Genomic DNA, 19650 nt, shown 5'->3' with positions numbered 1-19650 from the left:
TATAACCTAATGCTTTTTATAAAAATTCAGAAGTATCTGTATACCACCTACTGACCCTCATATTACACTAAAAATGATCTTGTAGATAATGATGATTTTTCCCTTTTAGTAGCTCTTTAGGGTAAAAAATCATAATCACCTTGAAATTATGGAAATTTGAATTTAATAATTCAAATCTAATATCCATCTAATTTTTAACAGAAAAGTATTCTTGTGTGCCCTGATGACATTAGAATTGTACTAACAATGCCTAGTGTACAAATTTGCACCAGAGAAGACCACTACCATTACTTCCAATGTACAGATGGAGGAGGAGTGGTGGTATGCAGAGGATAAGCAGCCCCAGCCAAGCTCATCCAACAAGTCAGTAATGGAGTCAGGAACAGAAGAGTCTACATTCAGCCTCAGGTTTTGCCATGCCACAAGAGTGACACAGTAAACTACTGTCTTTTGCTGTCTCCCTGCCAGAGCAGCTGTACTGTAATATCTTATCTGGAAAACATTTTGGCTACTCTAAGGAATACTATGTAAACGTTATTATATTCCTTTTGCCTCAGAGTTAATTTAAATCTGAAGATCAAAGAAATTCATGATCTTCAAAATGCAATTCTGCATTGAACACACAACAACCTCAGTCAAGTATTTAGGTTTTTTTAGCTTCTGACAAATTCAGCTTTTACCTTAAACTATCACATCATTATCTCAATAAGGTAGGATGACAGACCAGAAATACCTTGTCTGTGAGAAGTTTGGTAAGATTCTTCTGTTTTCTTGCTAAATACTGATCATATAACTGAGCCAGTTTAGCTGCTAACACATGCTCACGGCTAAAGCAGGGATGATGTGTGAATATCAGTCCAGAAATATCAATATCCAATTGAAATAGCCCCTGAAAATCTCCAGGTCCAACAAAATACTGATTGGCAGATGTCATTTTAATTGCCTGAAAGAAAAAAATTAAAAATGGATTTACAAACTCTGATAACACTATCTTTCAAAGAGTTTCTGTGTCAGAAAATGACCCATTTAGCACTGCCTACATTTAACTACTGAGTCTTAACCTCCTGCTTTATTGATAAGTGCGTGGCACAAAACCACCACAGGTATTCTACACAATAGAATTTTTATAGCCCATATGAGGCTGAGATACTAAGTCATCTGCCCATACTGAAGGTTTTGCTGAGCAATGAAGACAATGACAGTGAATTAGAAAAAGAAAAACCCGCTAGTTCTCTTATTATCCATCTGTTTAGTATGGCTTTATTTCCTCTTAGAACTCAGCTCTCAGAGAACAGCTCTCCTTGTAGACCATTTGGAATCTGCAGATTAGGAAATATGTTATTGCCTTCCCTATTCTAACACCAGGAACATTCAGACTAATAAAGTCCAATAAAAGCTTTCAGCAACAAAGTGTAAAAAGTTTGCTTTAACCCGCTGCAACAGAAAGACATCCTCAAGTTACTGAAAGCAGTAACTGAAAGCTGGAACACTACTTCCAGTCTGACTACTGCTGCTTCCTTCTTAGAATCCTTCACAAGAGGTTCATCAGAGATATTCCGGTACCATAAAAAAGTATGTAGTGTTCGTTGCAGTCCCTTTCTGAGTATGGGAAAAGGGGGGATTAAGAGGGTGTTGCAAAGCTCTTTTACAGGACTGATATAAATGGTTATGAAATACACTTAAGTCCACCTGATCCTCCCACATTCAGTTTCTCACCAAAATGTTTGATTTGATGTAATCTGTCAGAAAAATGACAGCTTTGAATTCCTTATACTTTAACTATTTCTCTGCCCAGAAAGGACCCCTAAGCTCAGTGTCTTACTTACCACAGTGATTTGGATATTTACATGTCACTGTTCACGTAAACACGGTGTTCTCAAAACATAAGTTCTCTTGGCCTATCTTTACAAGATCTAAGCAGTAAACTTTTCCTGCCTGCAGAAACACCCTGCATAGATTAGTGGTAGTGGATGCATCCTGTGACTTGCGTATTTATAACCAGCATCAATTAAAGGGCCACATTTAAGTCTTTATCAACAGCAACAGTCAGAAACACTCGTGTGTCCCAAAAGAGTAATCTACTTTGAAGCCTTAAAAATCAGTTTTTCCAAGAGGGTAATAAGAGTGCTAACAAGCAGAACAATTAAAGCTTGCTGAATCATTTTAATTGAAACTTATTTTGATTTGTACTGATCGCACATTGCAACTGCTGTTTGCCAGGGTAGGTATGCTGTTATTGAGGGAAAAACAGTAACAAAAAAACCTGCAAACAAAACAAAGCAACCAAACAAGAAAAACAACAAAGAAAAAAAAACAACACAAACCTACAACCCCCCAAATATATCTGAATTGATGCTACATAACTCAAAATTAGTTGCTGCCTATATGAGTGAACTGCATATAAAGACTTATTAAGGAGGAGTTTAATCACTGTAAAATAACCATCCTGCACACGCTCTTCAATTATTTCTCTTCAGCTGCTGATGACCAAGTCTGTCTATTAGGTCCTACCTCGAGGTTTACAAATACACTAATATAGGAACCACCCTACTCTGTCATGAGAATATCCAAGGGTGCCTCACAGAGACCTTAGTGACTGTCATGGACCGATGCTTTTCTATTTCAACCAGTACTATCACCTTAACTCTTCATTCTTTGGTATGCATTTTTCCAGAATAAAACAGGTGGAATATACTTGAAAATGTAGAGCACATTTAAAGAACAGTTGTGGAAAAGCAGTCAGCAGTCATAGTTCTTAGTACAAAACCCTTCAGGTCACCAGGGTTTCTGGTGCAGAAGAATTGAGATATTGGGTCATATATTTCCACATATATGAAATATGCCTACCTTTCTATAAACTGTTTCAAGTTCTGGTGCAATGCCTTCTTCAAGAGAAAATATTGGAGGCCTAGTAGGAGACTGTTTAATTGGATTAGGCAATGCTAAGATTTTGCCATCGTCACCAAACCACTCTTTCCCCTACAAAGAAAAACATAATTTTATTTTGTTTCTTACTTTTTACACAAATTACTTGCAAAATTATAATTCTTGTCGAAAAAATACAGAATAAAAGGTACTATGAACTGTTTGTGCCTGAAATAACCAAAACTTTCCTAAGACACCAAAATGAAATCTTCAAATATATCATAGGTAAGTTTTGAAATCAAAAGACCAAGGAGTTGCTCAAAATTTAGGTATACTGACTTTTTTCCTTCCAACATTCAGTGTTACAGATTTGAAAGGAAAAAAAAACCAACATCTACACCACTTACTTAAATGTTACTTTCTTAAATCACTAAAACTGAAATAATTGTACATCTTGTTTTACACAAGAGCTAAATGGAAGTTCAGGTAATTTATCAAAGTATCTCACAAATCATCTAGTCCACTACTTAAACAGCATCTATGAAAGCAGATGAGGTAAGTATCTTACACACCAGTTGTATTCATGGCTTCACATGTTGAACATTGTTCTAATTCATCCCTCTGTTCTCATTACCTGGATTCAAATACAGCTTAAACCAGTGCAGTTGCCCAAAAAAAAAAATGGTGCTCTGCCCTCTTATTTCCACGCCTGGTTTAAGCTGACCATAGAACCAAATGCTGATGTTGAACCCATGACACAAAACAGAAAACTAACTGGGTTGAAGGTGGCCAGTTGAAAATTTTAGATCCAAATACTCCCAGCCTGATTCAGAAAATTACCTCTGCTAGCCCACAAAGAATACACAGAATCATAAAAAAATATAAAGGGTAGCTGCTGCATAGGAGCTTAAATCTGTACTAAACTATACACACCTTACTGTGTATAGGAAAATATAGCAGGACAAAATATATGCAAGCCACTTTCCCAAGTGTTTCTGCAAAACATTCTTAAAAATCTGAAACGATTCTACAACCTTTCCAGATAATTTATACCAATATTTGATTATCCTTACAGTCTGATCAGTGATCTGTTCCCCAGCAGGCAACAAGGAGAACCAGGAAAAGATACCAATAAGACCCAGTCTTGTTCTCTGACAACTGGGTTGCACTAAGAACACACTCCCACAAAAATCTGTATTTCCCGATATCTGATGCTGCTAAACATTTTAAAGATGAAAGCCCCATATTAGTGTAACCATCCACTTATCTAACTATAACAAAATAAAATACTGGTAAATAAAAAAAGAAAACTAAGAAAGTAGCAGTGACTTACCTGCTCCTGTCTGAGTATTCTGTTTTCTAAAATATTTTGATTAGACTGTGATACAAAGGGCCTTTCTCCTGTATAAAGACCTTCATCCTCAAGGTACCTGGGTTGCATATTTTCAGGCATCTTCTCAGAAACAGGCACTAATAAGAAATTAAAGAGAAAACCATGCAAAATATCTTACAACTGTAATTCTAGTTTGTTAATTCTCTAGGAGCCTATGCAGTTCTTAAAATGAATGGCACTGCATGTTAAGCATGCTGTCAGAAATATTTTCCTACACAGGAAATAAAATATAACCAAAATATGTCCTTTTCTTAAAAAATACTGAGCCCATACACACAGTGAAATAATCTTGAAATAGGGAGGGATTATACTGAGGATTACAATAAATTATTCCCTAACTCAGAACACAGTGGATCACACTGGAAGCAGTCAGAACTAAGCTACAAGACACAAAAAGACAGAGGCACCCAATGCCAAATATTTTGACATTGCATTGCAAGCTGTACCAACACTGCTCTGGTACAGACCACTGAGAGACTCGTTTCTGTTTCTTCCAGTTCAAATATTAAATAGCAAGTGATATTATAAAGCAATTTTTTAGGGCTTTGCAGTTCTACGGGAATAAGGTAAAAAGGTCATAGACATGATCAGTGTTGACCGTTTCCAATTCACAAAATCACATTTTGTGAAAAGGGCCCCTTGAATCACGTTACTTACATGACTCCTGACAAACTTGCCACACAGAAAAAATTGCAGATGTAGCCAAGCGAATAAATAGTGTAAGTTATAATGCACAGTGCATGAGCCACCTCAGCTCCTAAATGTGCATACCCAGTAACCTGCTGCGTATGTTCAACAACGTAACAGCTAAACCCCAGTGGAAGAAGAGCCAGGATCTTGCACTTCCTTATAGGCAGCACTAAGATAATTACCCCAGAGCAACTGATGTGCCCTGTGAGTGTACCAGCTGATGACCCACTGAGGTGTGCATGCTTCTAGTTAATCCTTCTGTCAGACCTTTTCAGACTTGACTGGGTGATCAGTGTCAGAGAGTCCCAATTAAGTATCTCTCTACTACCAGACACAGTTGATACAAAAGTTATTCAGCAGATTAAAGAATGCCATGCTATGCAAAATCCAGGAACAAAATGGATAAGCACAATCTTCATACCTGTTAGCATGCTGGGAATGAAGAGAAATTCTTTTTCCCTTTTCAGCTGTTCAGAGTAGTTTTCACATTCAGTAGGTTTCATTACTACAAAATCTTCATCTGTCCGCCCCATGAATAAATCATCATCTTTAATGAGGTGTACGTCTTCATCCTATAGGTTGTGCAAACATCTCTGTTAGTTCATCTGTTTCTTAAGAAAGTTTCTTGAGAAAGTATACTTTCAGAATTTTTAAATATGAACATTTTTTCCTATAGTTCAGACCGTTTCATCCTCCTCTTGTTCATCTTCATGGGTTTCTACACATTCCCCTTCTGCCTCATCTTCTTCATTTAATCCATTCCTTTTCCTGGCTCCGGATTTCATATTCTCTCGTCCAGCATCAAAATTGAAGGTAAAGAAATTATATGCTTCCTCCTCAGAAGGAAAATCATTCTGGAACTAAGAAAAGAAAGCAAAGATATTTTAATACGACATTTATAAGAAAATTAGGGCAAGTGAATAATTTTTTCCATTAGGAATACAAAACAGCAGCATGTATAAAAACTTGTCACAGGATAGTAATTATTTTATATCAAAGAGAACTCACCCAAATACTGCAGCTAACTGAAATTTGTAAATCATACATGATACTTTCTCTATTGCTATATTATAATTTCACTGAATGTTTCTTGCAATGTTTTATTAAAAAGGTTTAATTTTAACATGTTTATTGTTTTAAACATAAACAATTTGTGAATCACAAAATGCCAAAGTTTAAATTCTGGCCATAAGGCAGATGTCCAGGTGAATGATATGAAGAGAAATTTCTAATGGCTTTTTGCCTCTGAAGGACCCAGGACCCTTTAGCTTTAGGATGAATCCTCTAACAAAAGAATTAACAGCATTTTGTTGCTAATAAATACCAACATACTAATCTGCAAAATGCTTTAACTGCCAACCAGTGGCATTCAATAAAAAGGATTTAAACAGAAGAAACATTTTTCCTCCAAGCTCCAGTATTTGTGTCCAGATGGATTTACCTGAACTTTTTTTTAATCAAATGACCCAAAGCCATTCTTACATTTGATGAAGGTTCCCTTTATATACTTCAATTGTTGGCATACACTGTTTGTGAAATTTTTAATTAAATAACATTCTCTCCAATGCATAAGACTGAATTCTGTTTGCTTTTTCAAACAGAACCATGAAGCCATACAGTGCTTAAATGAAATTAATATGGGTTATTGAAATGAAGGAATTGGTACTTACTGTTGACTTGTGCTTAAGCTTTTTTACAGAATCACGAAACTTTACTTTTGGTGGTAAGTGGGTTTCATCCTCTCGCATCTCCCTAAACTTATCATTATCAGCCTGCATAAAAATAAATACATGAGTTTTAGCACATATTTACTGAACCATAAAAAATACAAACAGTTGAACACAGTTATTACATATTGCATTTTTACAGAAAAAAAATAACAAGAGAGAAACACAGTCACTGTGGTAACAAACTGATTTTATATTTATTTTGAAAGGGTACATCCAACTATTACTTAATTCCTTTGGGTGAAGAAACAGACTGCAGAGTATCAAGAAATGGTTCATTGCCTAAATAACAACTTACTGTCTTCACTGCTGATGGGATCATTGTTTCTGCACTCCTGAACACAAGCAGCCATGTGCTGATCTCCAAAGGGGGGGAAATGGGGCAACAATGGCAAATCTTTCCCTCTGCAAATGAGGGGCTGGCAAACAGCCCGGGCCAGGTAACAGTGGCAGGGGTGCTGCTGGCAGGCACTGCTGCCCAGGGAATGGAATTAAGGAGCCTCTCAGACAAACTCCGCTGCAACCAGGAAAACCCTCTTCGGTATTATTCAGAGAAGGTGGCATCCATTGCTTGGGTGCTGAAATAAAGACTTGATTATTTGTTTTATTCTCTCTCAAACAACTATTGCTATGCTACTCTCAAACTGCATGGGGGACATCCCCCTGCCTTTTCAAGAAAGGCAGTAGCATGGTTATCCATTCCCAGTTTTGTAAAGCCGTATCTGTCCCTACACGCAGATCACTGTAAATGTCACTGGTTCTGAGGTTGCTTCAGCAAGTTCATTTAAGTGCTTCAAAGTGATTTTCACCAAGCTCAGCCAACATAAACACATCTACCACTCTATCTGTGGCCTGAACCATTAGATTAAAGGAAGACTCTTCTCAAGCTTACAATTATTCCACCTAAACTTCAAAATAATTATTGCAAAAAGAAAATCTCCAACTCTGTCAATCTCATGGCCACTTGTTTAACAACAAAACAATATCTCAATTGTGAGTAAATAAGTACAGGAAACAAAACCAACACATGGAAGGTTTCAGATATTCTTTATATAAAATTAATAACCAACTCTAATAAGGGTATCACTTCTACATTTTCCTAATACAAACATATTAAAACAGTACTACATAACTGAAAGCTGTAACAATTACTTATTATAAGATAACACTGCCAAAAACCTACCCTCAACCTATATGAAAAGGTAATTCTCCCCAAGACAAGTAATTTAGCCAGGCTAATTCGTATTGTTTGGAATTCCAGATAAAAGCATTACTGCTACATGCTGTTATTTCCTGGGCATACACATTCTTTGGAACACATTTTCTACAGGCAAGCAATCTCTTTGTGAATTTTGAAGAATATGAGTGCAAATTCTGCACAGACAGAGCCTTTGTTATTTTTTTAATACAAAAATCATTTTCTAATCTAAAATAGTAACAAGGAAATACAATACAGCACAATGATATAAAGCTAATACCCAGCATTTAGCAATTACACTGTGCAAATTTATATAAATTTGTAAGTAAATGTATGTATGTAATACAGTGGTCTTTTCTGTTACAGTAAATTTAAAATACTTCAAGGCATCTAAAGCAACAGAAGTTATGAACCTTTAAATGACAGAAGCTTTACATGTCAACTACAATGAAAGCAAATTATTACTGTTAAATACGTACATTGAAAGCAATAATCAGAAAGGCTCCTTCCTGTCTACTAATTCAAACAGTAGTATAATTTTGATCAATGAAATTGATCTTCGAGACTGTAGTCTTTGATTTATTTCATGTTTCACACAGCAAGACACAATGCTCTTTCTTACCACTTTATCCAGTCTGACTTCTAGGTTTCTTCCTCTGATGCCTTTTAAACGCCTTGGTTGTGGACTGGGGTATTCTTGGGATAAAGTAAGTTCAGCTTTTGACTAAGCAAAAAATAAAAAAAAAATGCTTAGCTATAACAGAAATAGAATAAGATCAAAGCTACAATAATTCCCAGGAACTCAACAACTTATTCATGTTTGTGTTAGGGACAGAATCTTTTATATATAATCAGCTTAAGTGATTTTACAGACCTAGATATTAATAGGTCTTATTAAACTGCACAGTAAACTTACAAAGAAATCCATTGATTTCAAAATAGTGTCAGAAATTTTTTGAGAAATGGATCTTGACAGATGGATCTTCTAATGATTGTATCATTTGAATTATAAAACAATACATCGTATGTTATTACAAACAAATTAAATATAAACTCTAGAAAAAAAATACAGCGATACAGAAAATACTGTACCAATGAACTTAGTATTATTTTGGCATTAGAAATCAAAAATCAGATATCCCAACTCAGATTCACATAGCACAAAGCAAGTAAAATGAAGTGAGTGGTACTTATAAGACTGAGGTCAACCAAATAGGACTTCTGAAGAATTCTCACCTTTGCTGCTTTTAGTTTCTCTCTCATTCGCTGTCTAACAGAAAGCTCTGCAATACCTGTCCTTGATGTAGAAGGAACAGGTGGCAACTCTGAAACAGAGAAGACATGGTAACATGTTTAAATTAAGTATTTCCTGAAAGAAATGTATGTTAAATAAAACCATCCATACCATACATAATCCCATGTTCCAACAGAGAGAACTTGCATGAGAAAATGTGAATGAATGAAACATTTTTTGGAATTCAGTCCTTACAGACTATCACTTAAATGCCTTTAACTGTGAAGGATCTACCTTTCATTATATACTATAAACCACCTTAAGTAATGCATAGTCACACTTCTTTTCTATTAAAAACACATAAAAGAATTTCCTGGCATTTTACAAGCTGTTAGTCAGAGCTGTCTCATCTAATTTTGAATGGTGATGTGCTATAAAACCCGAAACGGCATCATCAGGTAACTTCCCATTTCACACACAAGCTAGTAAGGCCATATTTAAACGTATTTAAACAACCTGGGCAGACTCAAGCCCAAGGGTCCTAATGAGATGCTGCCATCAGTGCGGAGGGAGCTGGTCAATGTTACCTGAAGGTTGCCCTCAATTATCTTTAAAAGATCATGGTGATGATCAAGGGCGGTTCCTGAGGATCACTTCTGTCTTCAAGGAGGGAAATCTGGGGAACTACAGGCTGATCAGCCTCACCTTGATGCCCAAGAAGGTGATGGAGCAAATAATCCTAGAAACCATTGTCAAATATGTTAAGACGAAAACTCAGAGTCATCAGCATGGATTTACAAAGGGGATAAACCTCTACCTGACCAATGACACAATTTTCTATGACATGATAACTGGATTAGTGGATGAAGGGAAAGTGGTGGATGTTTTTTATCACCGGTTCCTGCAACATTCTTATAGAGAAAGTAATGAAATATGGACCATGTACCTAGGTGGACTGAAAACTGGCTGAACTGTGAGGCTCAAAGGGTTGTGTAGTGTCCAGCTAGAGGTCATCACTAGAACTGTACCCTTGGGGCTGTTTTCAAACAAACAAACAAAAAAATTGCACATCCCACCCTCCAACCCAAAGAATTCATCAAAACTCTACATCCTTTAGGATCAAGTACTCTCTGCTGATCCCGTGAAACATAAAATTCTGAGTTTTAAATCAGTGGCATATGAGATTTTTTGGTAGGCAGTAAATACCGGTTTGGACACTGACTTGGGCAATCATGGTTATGGAAAAGGAGAATTACTGCTTGTTGCAGTCTTTGAATTGCTGCTCCCAAAAAAGCCCAGGCTTTTCCTCCATCATTAAAACTGAATGTGACTTTTGATAACCAAACTTATCAGGGCCTCCTTTTCCTTTGAAGGACTGATGGCATTCCTTCCATGTATCAAATCCTTCCAGATTAAGATTTCTTCACATAGATTCAGTAAATATTAGTAAGGTGATCCTGTACCCTACTACATTCCCTGATACCTAAATAAAAAGAATGAATAATTATCCACTTGTTTACAGGGAAGCTTCATTCTTGTGGTCAGATATACAAAGAAGTGGACACCTACAACTCATCCTCTCACACAAACACAAATGAAAAACATTTTAAATTTACAATGTAAATGAGATTCTATGTGTAAGCAAATGGTAATACTTCTTCCAGTTTTATGTATTAAACACAATTATGGTTGACTTCTGCACAGTATTTTGAGAATGTGCCCATCTCCTTCTCTGGGATTGCACTACAACTGTACAAGACTCATGGCTATCCTCTTCATAAAATCTTCCAAAATATTTTTAGTTGAAAAAATAGTTTTATATACTTAATAGCTTGGAAAGTCACCACTTAAGTACTTTTCTTTTTGAAAGATCTAAATAATTTCTTCATTTTTCAAATTAATCCTAGCTACATAATTATCTCCCCATCTGCACCAACTGCTTGAGTCATACTGGAGCCCTGGAGTTCACCTGGACATTCTCAGGAGCTTACTGAAACTTTAACTTCAACTGATACATGTAATATTAACTTTTTAAAGAGAAATTATTTGTATCCCTTCTTATACATGGAATTGTCTTTTTTTTTTTTCTTTTTAACTTTTGTAAGTGGTTTTTATTTCCAGGAGGGAATCCATTGGTCCACACAGAACACACTGGCCCTTTAACTGGAACAACTCTAAGATGACTATCAGGAGAAAACTGCAGCTCTTTTTGCACACGTGCTTTGTGGAGGCTTTTTTTCTTTAATTTTTAATCTGGGAACACATAACATTCTAGTTAAATAAGTTCTTCTAGTTATCACCAAGTACAAAATTACATTACCTGTCTGTTCCTTGAGCCAAATACTGACTGTTCTTTGCCCTTATGAAAGAACATCGCTCGCCGAGGTCTTAAGTAAAGGGCGATTTCAGGTTCATATAAGGCATTAAATTCACAAAAGGGAGATAAAACAGCAAAGGGTAAGGGTTTAGGAGGGGTAATGTCACACAACATATATCACATTATGGCTGATTCAATATTACTCCAAGAGCTTTGCTGGCAGCAGAAAATACCGTATGTTGAATATACAACTTAAACATTTAAAGGCTACCTACTATGCCAAAGTGCAATCTAATTTCCAGGATAACCTTAGTCCGCTGTCATTTAGAAAAAAATACATTAAGATAAACCCCACTACTGCTGATTCTACTTAGAAACATCAAAAGACTTTGGAGAATCCTAATATTTCCAAATTACACAATTTACTGCCTGTATTTGTAAAAAAGAAACATTCATTTTATTTGGAAACTTTCAAAAGAATGAACAAGGCCCAAAGCTCACTAGCATGAGACATGGAAAAGCAAGGATCCCATAACCACTTCCTTTCCAAGAGGAATAGTAGAGACAGAAGCAAGCAAGTACTCAATAGAGACACTAAGAGACAACACACAGAAAAACGTATTTGCATTTTGTCTTTTCTAGCAAGGAATGTAGAATGAGTAAGAACTGAGTAAGAATTACTGACAAAACAGAGAACAAGATGTAGATAAATATTTATCAGACTGAGCTAATTAAAAAACATCAAGGTAGAGTATCCAATAATGAACTGGCTGCAGCAAAGCCAGAACTGTCAGTGATTCCAAGAAATGATGGAGAACAGATAAGTTCCAAACTCCCAGGCAAGTCTCTTTTTTAAGAAAGAGCAAGCTGCAGAAGCATAAACAATTCAGTTTAAATTCAACCTACAAAAAATACTCTATTTGTAAATACGTAAAAGACGGTAAAATAATAAGCAACAGAAGGCCTAGATTAGCCAGGATTAAAGCCTATCAAGACAATTTAATGTTCTTCAAAGAATATTCTACTCATTTTTGTGAATATCAGAAAAATCATACATCTCAACTTTTGAGCCTGCTATCTGGGAAGTGCCTTTCAGTAGGAAATATTTTGATGAAATGACAGGGTGGATGAGGGGAAGAGGGCACATACAAGTCATTGGCAAATCACAAGTAAAGAGGTAAGCAAGTAACAGTTCATAAATTCAAACCCCCTACTGAGCAGGAATTTTCAGGATCTGCCTCAATCTAATGCCTTTAGAACATTTATTAATGGTATGAATGGTGGAGTAATGTTTATCTGTGTGTAAAACATGCAGGCTAGAACTCTCAGAAGTCACATTTGCTCAAAGATAGCATTTGAAAAGTTTTTGGAATTGAGAAAAAACTTCAACAACTTCTACAAGGTCAGGCCCACAAACAATTCTGGCACACAGAAGGCTCTATCTGCTGGAGATGGAAATGATTGACTTTAATTGTAATATGAAAAGTGACTACACACTGGAAAAACTTTTAAACTTTTGGGGTATTCTAGCACTGGAACTGAGTCCCTTAAACACTTATGGAATCTTCACTAGTGTGGGCTTTTAAGTTAAAAAACAAACAAACAACGACAATAACAAAAATCAACTCTCAAAGAAAACCAATCTACCAAAAACCCCCCACCAAAACCAAGTATCAAGATATAGATAAAACTACTTAAAGGCAGAAGTTGGTCCAAAGTTACCTTTTGATTTCCCTCTTGTGATTTTTTCTGCCATTGCAATCTGTTCAGTTAGCGTGCAAAAACATATTCTATTTCATTGCAGCAAATGCTTCATTTCAATTCCATTCTAATAAATGAAAACTAGAAAGCAACAGATTAGAATCTGCTTTTGATCTTCCAACATACTTGAAAATTGTCTGTAAACATTTCCAGGCAAGCCAGGTTAAAATGAACAACATAAACATGCAAAATTAGGGCAGAAACCATCTGCTGCTATTTTAAGTACCTTTTAAAGCATCAGAACTCATGCTCTGTATGCAGAATTCTTCATTGATTAATCAGTTCCTTGATATAACAGGGTAATTATCTTTTCTATACATAATGAAAAACATTTTAAGGCTTTGGTAGTTGCAGTAAAATTAACTCAATGCATTGATTAATGTGGGATCCTGTAGTTCCTTGAAAAAAGGACAACTTTAAAAAAATGTGTTTGTTATTTTATTTCTCTGGACATATACTTTTGTTCTGCTTACGTGAATGGACTCTACAGCCAACTAATTTGTGCTTAACTTCAAAGTATATTTTTGAAGTGAAAGAATTAAAACTAATATCCACGGGAGTATCACTTTGCAGGATTACCATTAGAAGCCTGTATCAAAAAAATTCACACCATGTTTTACATTGGAAGAGTCATTATCCTGCTCCATATGGCTCCATATTTTACTTCTGGTAGGTTAATAAGTGTGCTGGATAGTCAAACTGAAACAAGGCCCAAATGAGAACTTGAAAATGCCACCTATTAAGTGTCCTTTGACTTCTGCACTCAGAGGAGCCCAAACCCACTGGATCTCTGTGTGGCTTCAAAGCTCTCTGCACCAATGTAGACCCAAAACTGCTGCAAGTATCTCGACAGGATGTAAAAACCAGGCACGAGGGAAAGCAGAGAGACAGTGACCAAGCATCAGTTACCTGAATGAAAGCAAGGAATGGTAACTTCCAACACGGGTCCTAGAAACACTGTTGTATTTTTCAGGGATACAGTCATTGGAAACTGCAACCAAATAACTATACAAATTCAAAAAACCCAACAATGAAGAAAAAGATTTAGTAACACTGCAGTTGTGCTGCCTTCACAAGGGAATAACTATCAGACATGGGCTTCCTATTCGAAGCAATTCTTCTTTTGAAACTCTTATTTAATTAGTCTGACTAGTGGACTGACATTTAGTCAAGTCACTCCACCTGAGAAAGGTGTAAAGGCACTAAGCATACACACAGTTGGATTACAGTAAAATAAAGAATTTCTACAGACTGCATTAAAAAATAATAGAGACTGACTCAATTTTTGAAGGACTGGTACAGAGATTATGTTGACTATTAAGTGAAGAGGTAGTTGATGGATGTGTTTCAAGATAAGTTTGCCATAGTGGGCCGAGAATGAGCAAATAATCATTCCATGCTAGCATAAAATAAACCTAATATTTGAGGGACATCACAAAATGATATTTCCACAAACATTACCTACTTCCTTGTATTAAAATACAGTTCCCTTTCCAAAAAAAAAAAAAAGGGTGTGGGTGTGTGTTTACTTTTAACACCACAAATTTAACATAATCTGGTAACAACCATGACAAACTAAAAAGGCCTGGATAAAATGCATTACCATAGGCATTGAAGACAAAAAAAGAAGATAGTGGAGCAAACAGCCAGTACAGAGTTTCTCAATGGCACCTGAAAAATTGTGGGGGATGTCACTTCTTTTTTTTTTAAATGATTAGTCATCACTTGGCAAGACAATGATAATCAGAAATTCATACACAGATCATCACCCTAACAATGGAGTGAGAAGCTCAAAGAAAAATCTACTGTTACTTTATGACTGGGCAACACAACAGCAAACAGCAGTGTTAGCATATTCAAAACCTTCATATATAGAAGATGGAAATTTCAATTATTTATAAAACTATCAGACTGAATCATAGGGGGGCAGGGGAAATTGAAATAAGTTTTGGATAGACACACAAGGACTTCAGCTCAAGGTGCATTCTTTATCAAAATGTAAGATGTAATTTAAAAAAAAACCAAGAACAAATGGAGAAATTATACTGCAATTAAGTAAACCAATGATACAGTCCATTCAGAATACCACATGTACTTTTCACTCGATCACATAAAATTTGCAGAATTACAGGAATTTCAGGAACAGAAGGAGTAGCAGAGCAAAACACTTTGGAAAACAAAACATTTATCACACAGGGGACCTAACAGCTACTTTTCTTCTCAGAGTACTGTTGTGCTGTTCTGTCTATTCCTGGAAAACGAGCTTCTGTAAAAGAAAATAATCATCACTAGAGGGTGTCTCTTGATTTCTCCATGCAATAATTCTGAAATCTGTTTGGACTCTGTCTGTCAACGGCATATCACTTCCTAGCACAAGCTGGCACAGTGAGACTCAAAAAGCACTCAAAAGAAAAGTACACAGACCTCTAAAAGTTGAAAACATCCCTTAACTGTAGATGTCTGTAACAAATACCATATTTTTCTAAAATGTGTTTGAGGATAATACATACATTTTATTTTGGTAAAACTTGTTATCGATGAAAAACTAAGCATGTTTGTAATTCACTGGATTTTCATTTTACTGGTTTTTTTTAATATTCTGCTCTTATGCATCTCTTTTATGCATCCTATTTAGGTAAACCACAAAACCACGCAGTAAGATTCACCACACTAATCTTGTCCAAATTATTTAACAGGAATATTGCAGAGATTCTGCTGAAAAAATTGAAGTATAGTTTTTGAGTACCAATCACCTCTATTCTTTCCAAACCTGCAGTTAGACATTCAGTTCTAACAGCTCTCTACCACATCACTCTCCCACATTCTCCCACTTTGTGAGTAGAGTATTTCACATGTGACTAAAAATAGCACATCAATAAAACCACACATTTTCATATCCATGAATGACACCAAGCACAAAATACAAGGTTCACATAATCACAGAATCGTTATGCTTGGAAGGGACCTCTGGAGATCATCCAGTCCAACCATCCTGCCAAGGCAGGGACACCTAGAGCAGGTGACACAGGAACTCGTCCAGGCGGGGTTTAAATGTCTCCAGAGAGGGAGACTCCACAACCTCCCTGGGGAGCCTGTTCCAGTGCTCTGCCACCCTCAATGTAAAGAAGCTCTTCCTCATGTTGAGATGGAACTTCTTGTGTTCTAGTTTATGGCTATTGCTCCTCATCTTGTTGCTGAGCACCACTGGAAAGAGCCTGGCTCCATCCTCTTGGCACCCGCCTCTGAGATATCTATATGCATTAATGAGATTCTCTCTCAGTCTTCTCTTCTTCAGACTAAACAGGCCCAGCTCCCACAATCTCCCCTCATAAGAGATGCTCCAGACCTTTCATCATCTTTGTGGCCTCCGCTGGACCCTCTCCAGTAGCTCCTTGTCTTTCTTGTACTGAGGAGCCCAGAACTGGACAATACTCCAGATGTGGCCTCACTAGGGCTGAGTAGATAGTGAAGATCACCTCCCTTGACCTGGTGGCCACACTCTTCCCAATGCACCCCAGGATATCATTGGCCCTCCCGGCCACAAGGGCACACTGTTGGCTCATAGTCAACTTGTCCTCCATCAATACTCCCAGCTCCTTCTCTGCACACCTGCTCTCTAGAAGGTCAGTCCCCAGCCTGTAGCAGTACTCCCCAGGTGCAGGACGCTACACGTGCCCTTGTTGAACCTCACTAGGTTTCTCCCCACTAAACTCTCAAGCTTGTCAAGGTCCCCCTGAATGGCAGCACAGCCTTCAGGTGTATCAGACACTCCCCCCCAATTTGGTATCATCAGCAAACTTGCTGAGGGTACATTCTATCCCTTCTACCAGGTCCTTGATAAACGAATTGAATAAGACTGGACCTATTATTGATCCCTGGGCAACACCACTGACTCCAACTGGATTCTACTCTGCTGATCACAACCCTCTGAGCTCTGCCATTCCACCAGTTCTTGATCCACCTCACTGTCCATTCCTCTAACTCACATTTCCCGAGCTTACCTATGAGGATATTATAGGAGAGTGTCAAAATCCTTGCTAAAGTCAGGGCAGACAACACCCAGTGCTCTCCCCTCATCGACCCATCCTGCCATGTCATCATAGAAGGCTATCAGATCGGTCAAGCAAGATTTCCCCTTGGTGAATCCATACTGACTACTCCTGATGACTTTCATTTCTCTCACATATTTGGTGACAACCTCCAGAATCATCTGCTCCATCACCTTTCCAGAGACTGAGGTGAGGCTGACTGGCTGGTGCACGTTCCAGCATGTAAATACTGAATTTGAAAAATGTAAGGGCATCTCATAATCTAATCATATTTAAATGTGACAGAAGCATGTCTAAATACGATAGGAGCATGTTAGCTTTCGCTCAAAGCCCGAGCTGACTTGGCACTGGCAGACACAGACAGTACCCTGCTGGTACTGGAATGCCAGGAGAGCCTGGGGAAGCTCGGGGGGGACCAGAGCTGGGGCGCGCTGGTTTTGCTGTTCGTGCGCCGCAGGCAACCTCAGAGCGGAGACTGAGGTTAACTCCAGGAACACGGGCAGGCACAGCTGTCCCCGGCCCCCGCCCTCCGGCCCGGCCCCGCCGGCAGCCGCAGCCTGTCGGGCCCGCGCCCCGGCCCGCCCCGCCCCGCCGCTGGAGTCACTCACCGCGCAGCGCCCCCGGGGCGTCGCGGGGCCGGGCTGCCGCCATGGTGCCTCCGGTCCTGAGCTGCGCCCGCGGCTCGGCCACACCCGCGGGCTCCGGCAGCTGCAGCGGGGCGAGAAGAGACGCGAGAGGCACATGGGGGGGGGCGGCCGGGCCAGGCCGGGCCGGGCAGGAGAGGGGCGAGGGCGAGACCGGGGCGGGAGCGGGGGCGGGAGAGGGACCCGGCGCGGAGCGGGGCAGAGCGAGCGCGCGTGCGCAGTGCCCGCGCGGGGCGCGGAGGTGGGCGGGAGGTGCCGGCGGTGCCCGAGGGATGAGGGAGCGCTGAGGGAGCCTTGGGAGAGCCGGGCGGGGACCGACACGGAGAGAGAGAGAGAGAGAGAGAGAGAGCTGTGGGTGCAGGCAGGCCTTGTCCCCAGACACACAGACATAACCTCTGCTCTACCAAAACACCCGACTGTAGCAATTTTCCCCGTATATTTTTTATATACATATTAAATATATACGTGTATATATACATCCTATGTGTATATATCTCCTGTATATCTATCTAGCTATCTGTCTATATATCCTGTACGTATATCTATCTATCTGTCTATATATCCTGTATGTATATCTATCTATCTATCTTGTATATATCTATATATCTCCAGTGTATACAACTATCTATCTATCTACAGGATGTTGATCCAGCTCGTACATATATATTACATATATATATGTATTTGTGTGTATATATGTATATGTGTATATATATATGTATATGTATGTATATATGTGTATATGTATAATTTTCTTTTTAAAGTGAGCTGGATCGATGGTTGTCAGCTGAATATATGCTTATGTTCCACTGATGGCACTGGCAAGCTACAGTTCTGACAATGCCCAAAGTTAACATACACTGCTATTTATTATCAAGATTAAAGCCTACTGACACCTCCAAAGCATCTTGCCTGTTTATCTTTACAGTTTATCTCCTCATATCACAGGAGTTTTTGGTTTTTTTCCCCTTCTAACATTTTGCTGTTTAAACATGATCACTTCAAAAACTTTTCTGCAGACAAGAAAACAGGATAGCTTCATTGTTCTGCAACCTACTCAAGACTAAATGTATTTAACCAATAATTTGAAGATAACTTAATCAAGTAATGTTGGATCAATATGAAATAGAATTAAAAAGAAAGACCCAACATGTTAAAGGTGCCTACTTCCAGCATATGGTACATCTGGTTGCAGTGTATTTGCACAGAAATTAATTGTGCAAATCTGCATTAACTAGAATGGTACTGACAGATCCAGGGTTGACAAGAGCTTAAAAGAGACTCTTGGCTTATATATTTCACTTTTCACAGTTACATATATAAAAGATTCCTATTACTCTTCAGTGAAAAATGATCATACACCACTTTTGTCTCAACTAACTGGACACTAACCTCAGTGATTGTCGTCTGGGATTCCTCACTGCAGTTCATCTGGGCAGTGACTGACACCCGGCTGTCACAAGCAACACAGAAATCACTCATAAGATATATGCTTCAATATGTGCATAATGATCACGAGAGACATTCCATTTAACATTTTCACCCCAAATAATCAAATGACACCATTTAACATACAGCCTTAGTACTTAAAAAAAACCATATTTTTTTCATAATGGAATGATTAAAAAATATCTGTATCCATTTAATTATTCAATATAATAGTGAACAATGTGGGCCTGTGCATGGTGTATGAACACTCTTGCAATTTTTTTTGTTTTTACATAAAGAACCTGTATATGGTCTATAAAGACAGCCGCAATAATAAGATCACA

At 38.1% G+C, this 19650-nt stretch overlaps 1 protein-coding gene across 8 annotated transcripts in view; it reads right to left on the bottom strand.

Annotated features, from left to right (window-relative positions):
- CC2D2A (coiled-coil and C2 domain containing 2A) overlaps positions 1 to 19303 on the bottom strand; it is a 56113-nt gene extending 36810 nt beyond the window's left edge. For 5 of the 8 annotated variants that reach the window (XM_027729457.2, XM_039383559.1, XM_039383562.1 and 2 more), the window contains exons 1-9: positions 17843 to 17980; positions 9110 to 9198; positions 8496 to 8597; positions 6619 to 6720; positions 5632 to 5808; positions 5370 to 5520; positions 4199 to 4335; positions 2848 to 2979; positions 734 to 943 (exon numbers count right to left, since the gene is read on the bottom strand). In XM_027729457.2, the coding sequence (XP_027585258.2) occupies positions 734 to 943; positions 2848 to 2979; positions 4199 to 4335; positions 5370 to 5520; positions 5632 to 5808; positions 6619 to 6720; positions 8496 to 8597; positions 9110 to 9198; positions 17843 to 17885 (1143 nt within the window). In that variant the 5' untranslated portion in view covers positions 17886 to 17980. Of the gene's footprint in view, positions 1 to 733; positions 944 to 2847; positions 2980 to 4198; positions 4336 to 5369; positions 5521 to 5631; positions 5809 to 6618; positions 6721 to 8495; positions 8598 to 9109; positions 9199 to 17842; positions 18023 to 19270 lie in introns of those variants that run through there. The other 3 variants (XM_039383556.1, XM_039383557.1, XM_027729456.2) reach the window with 3 other exon arrangements.
- Between the last annotated feature and the right edge of the window lie 347 nt (positions 19304 to 19650).

The sequence above is a fragment of the Pipra filicauda genome, unplaced genomic scaffold (genome assembly GCF_003945595.2).
Source record: "Pipra filicauda isolate LSUMZ 115617 unplaced genomic scaffold, ASM394559v2 scaffold316_size853178_pilon, whole genome shotgun sequence".
NCBI classification, from domain to species: Eukaryota; Metazoa; Chordata; class Aves; order Passeriformes; family Pipridae; genus Pipra; species Pipra filicauda.
This window is presented reverse-complemented; position numbering and strand designations above follow the sequence as displayed.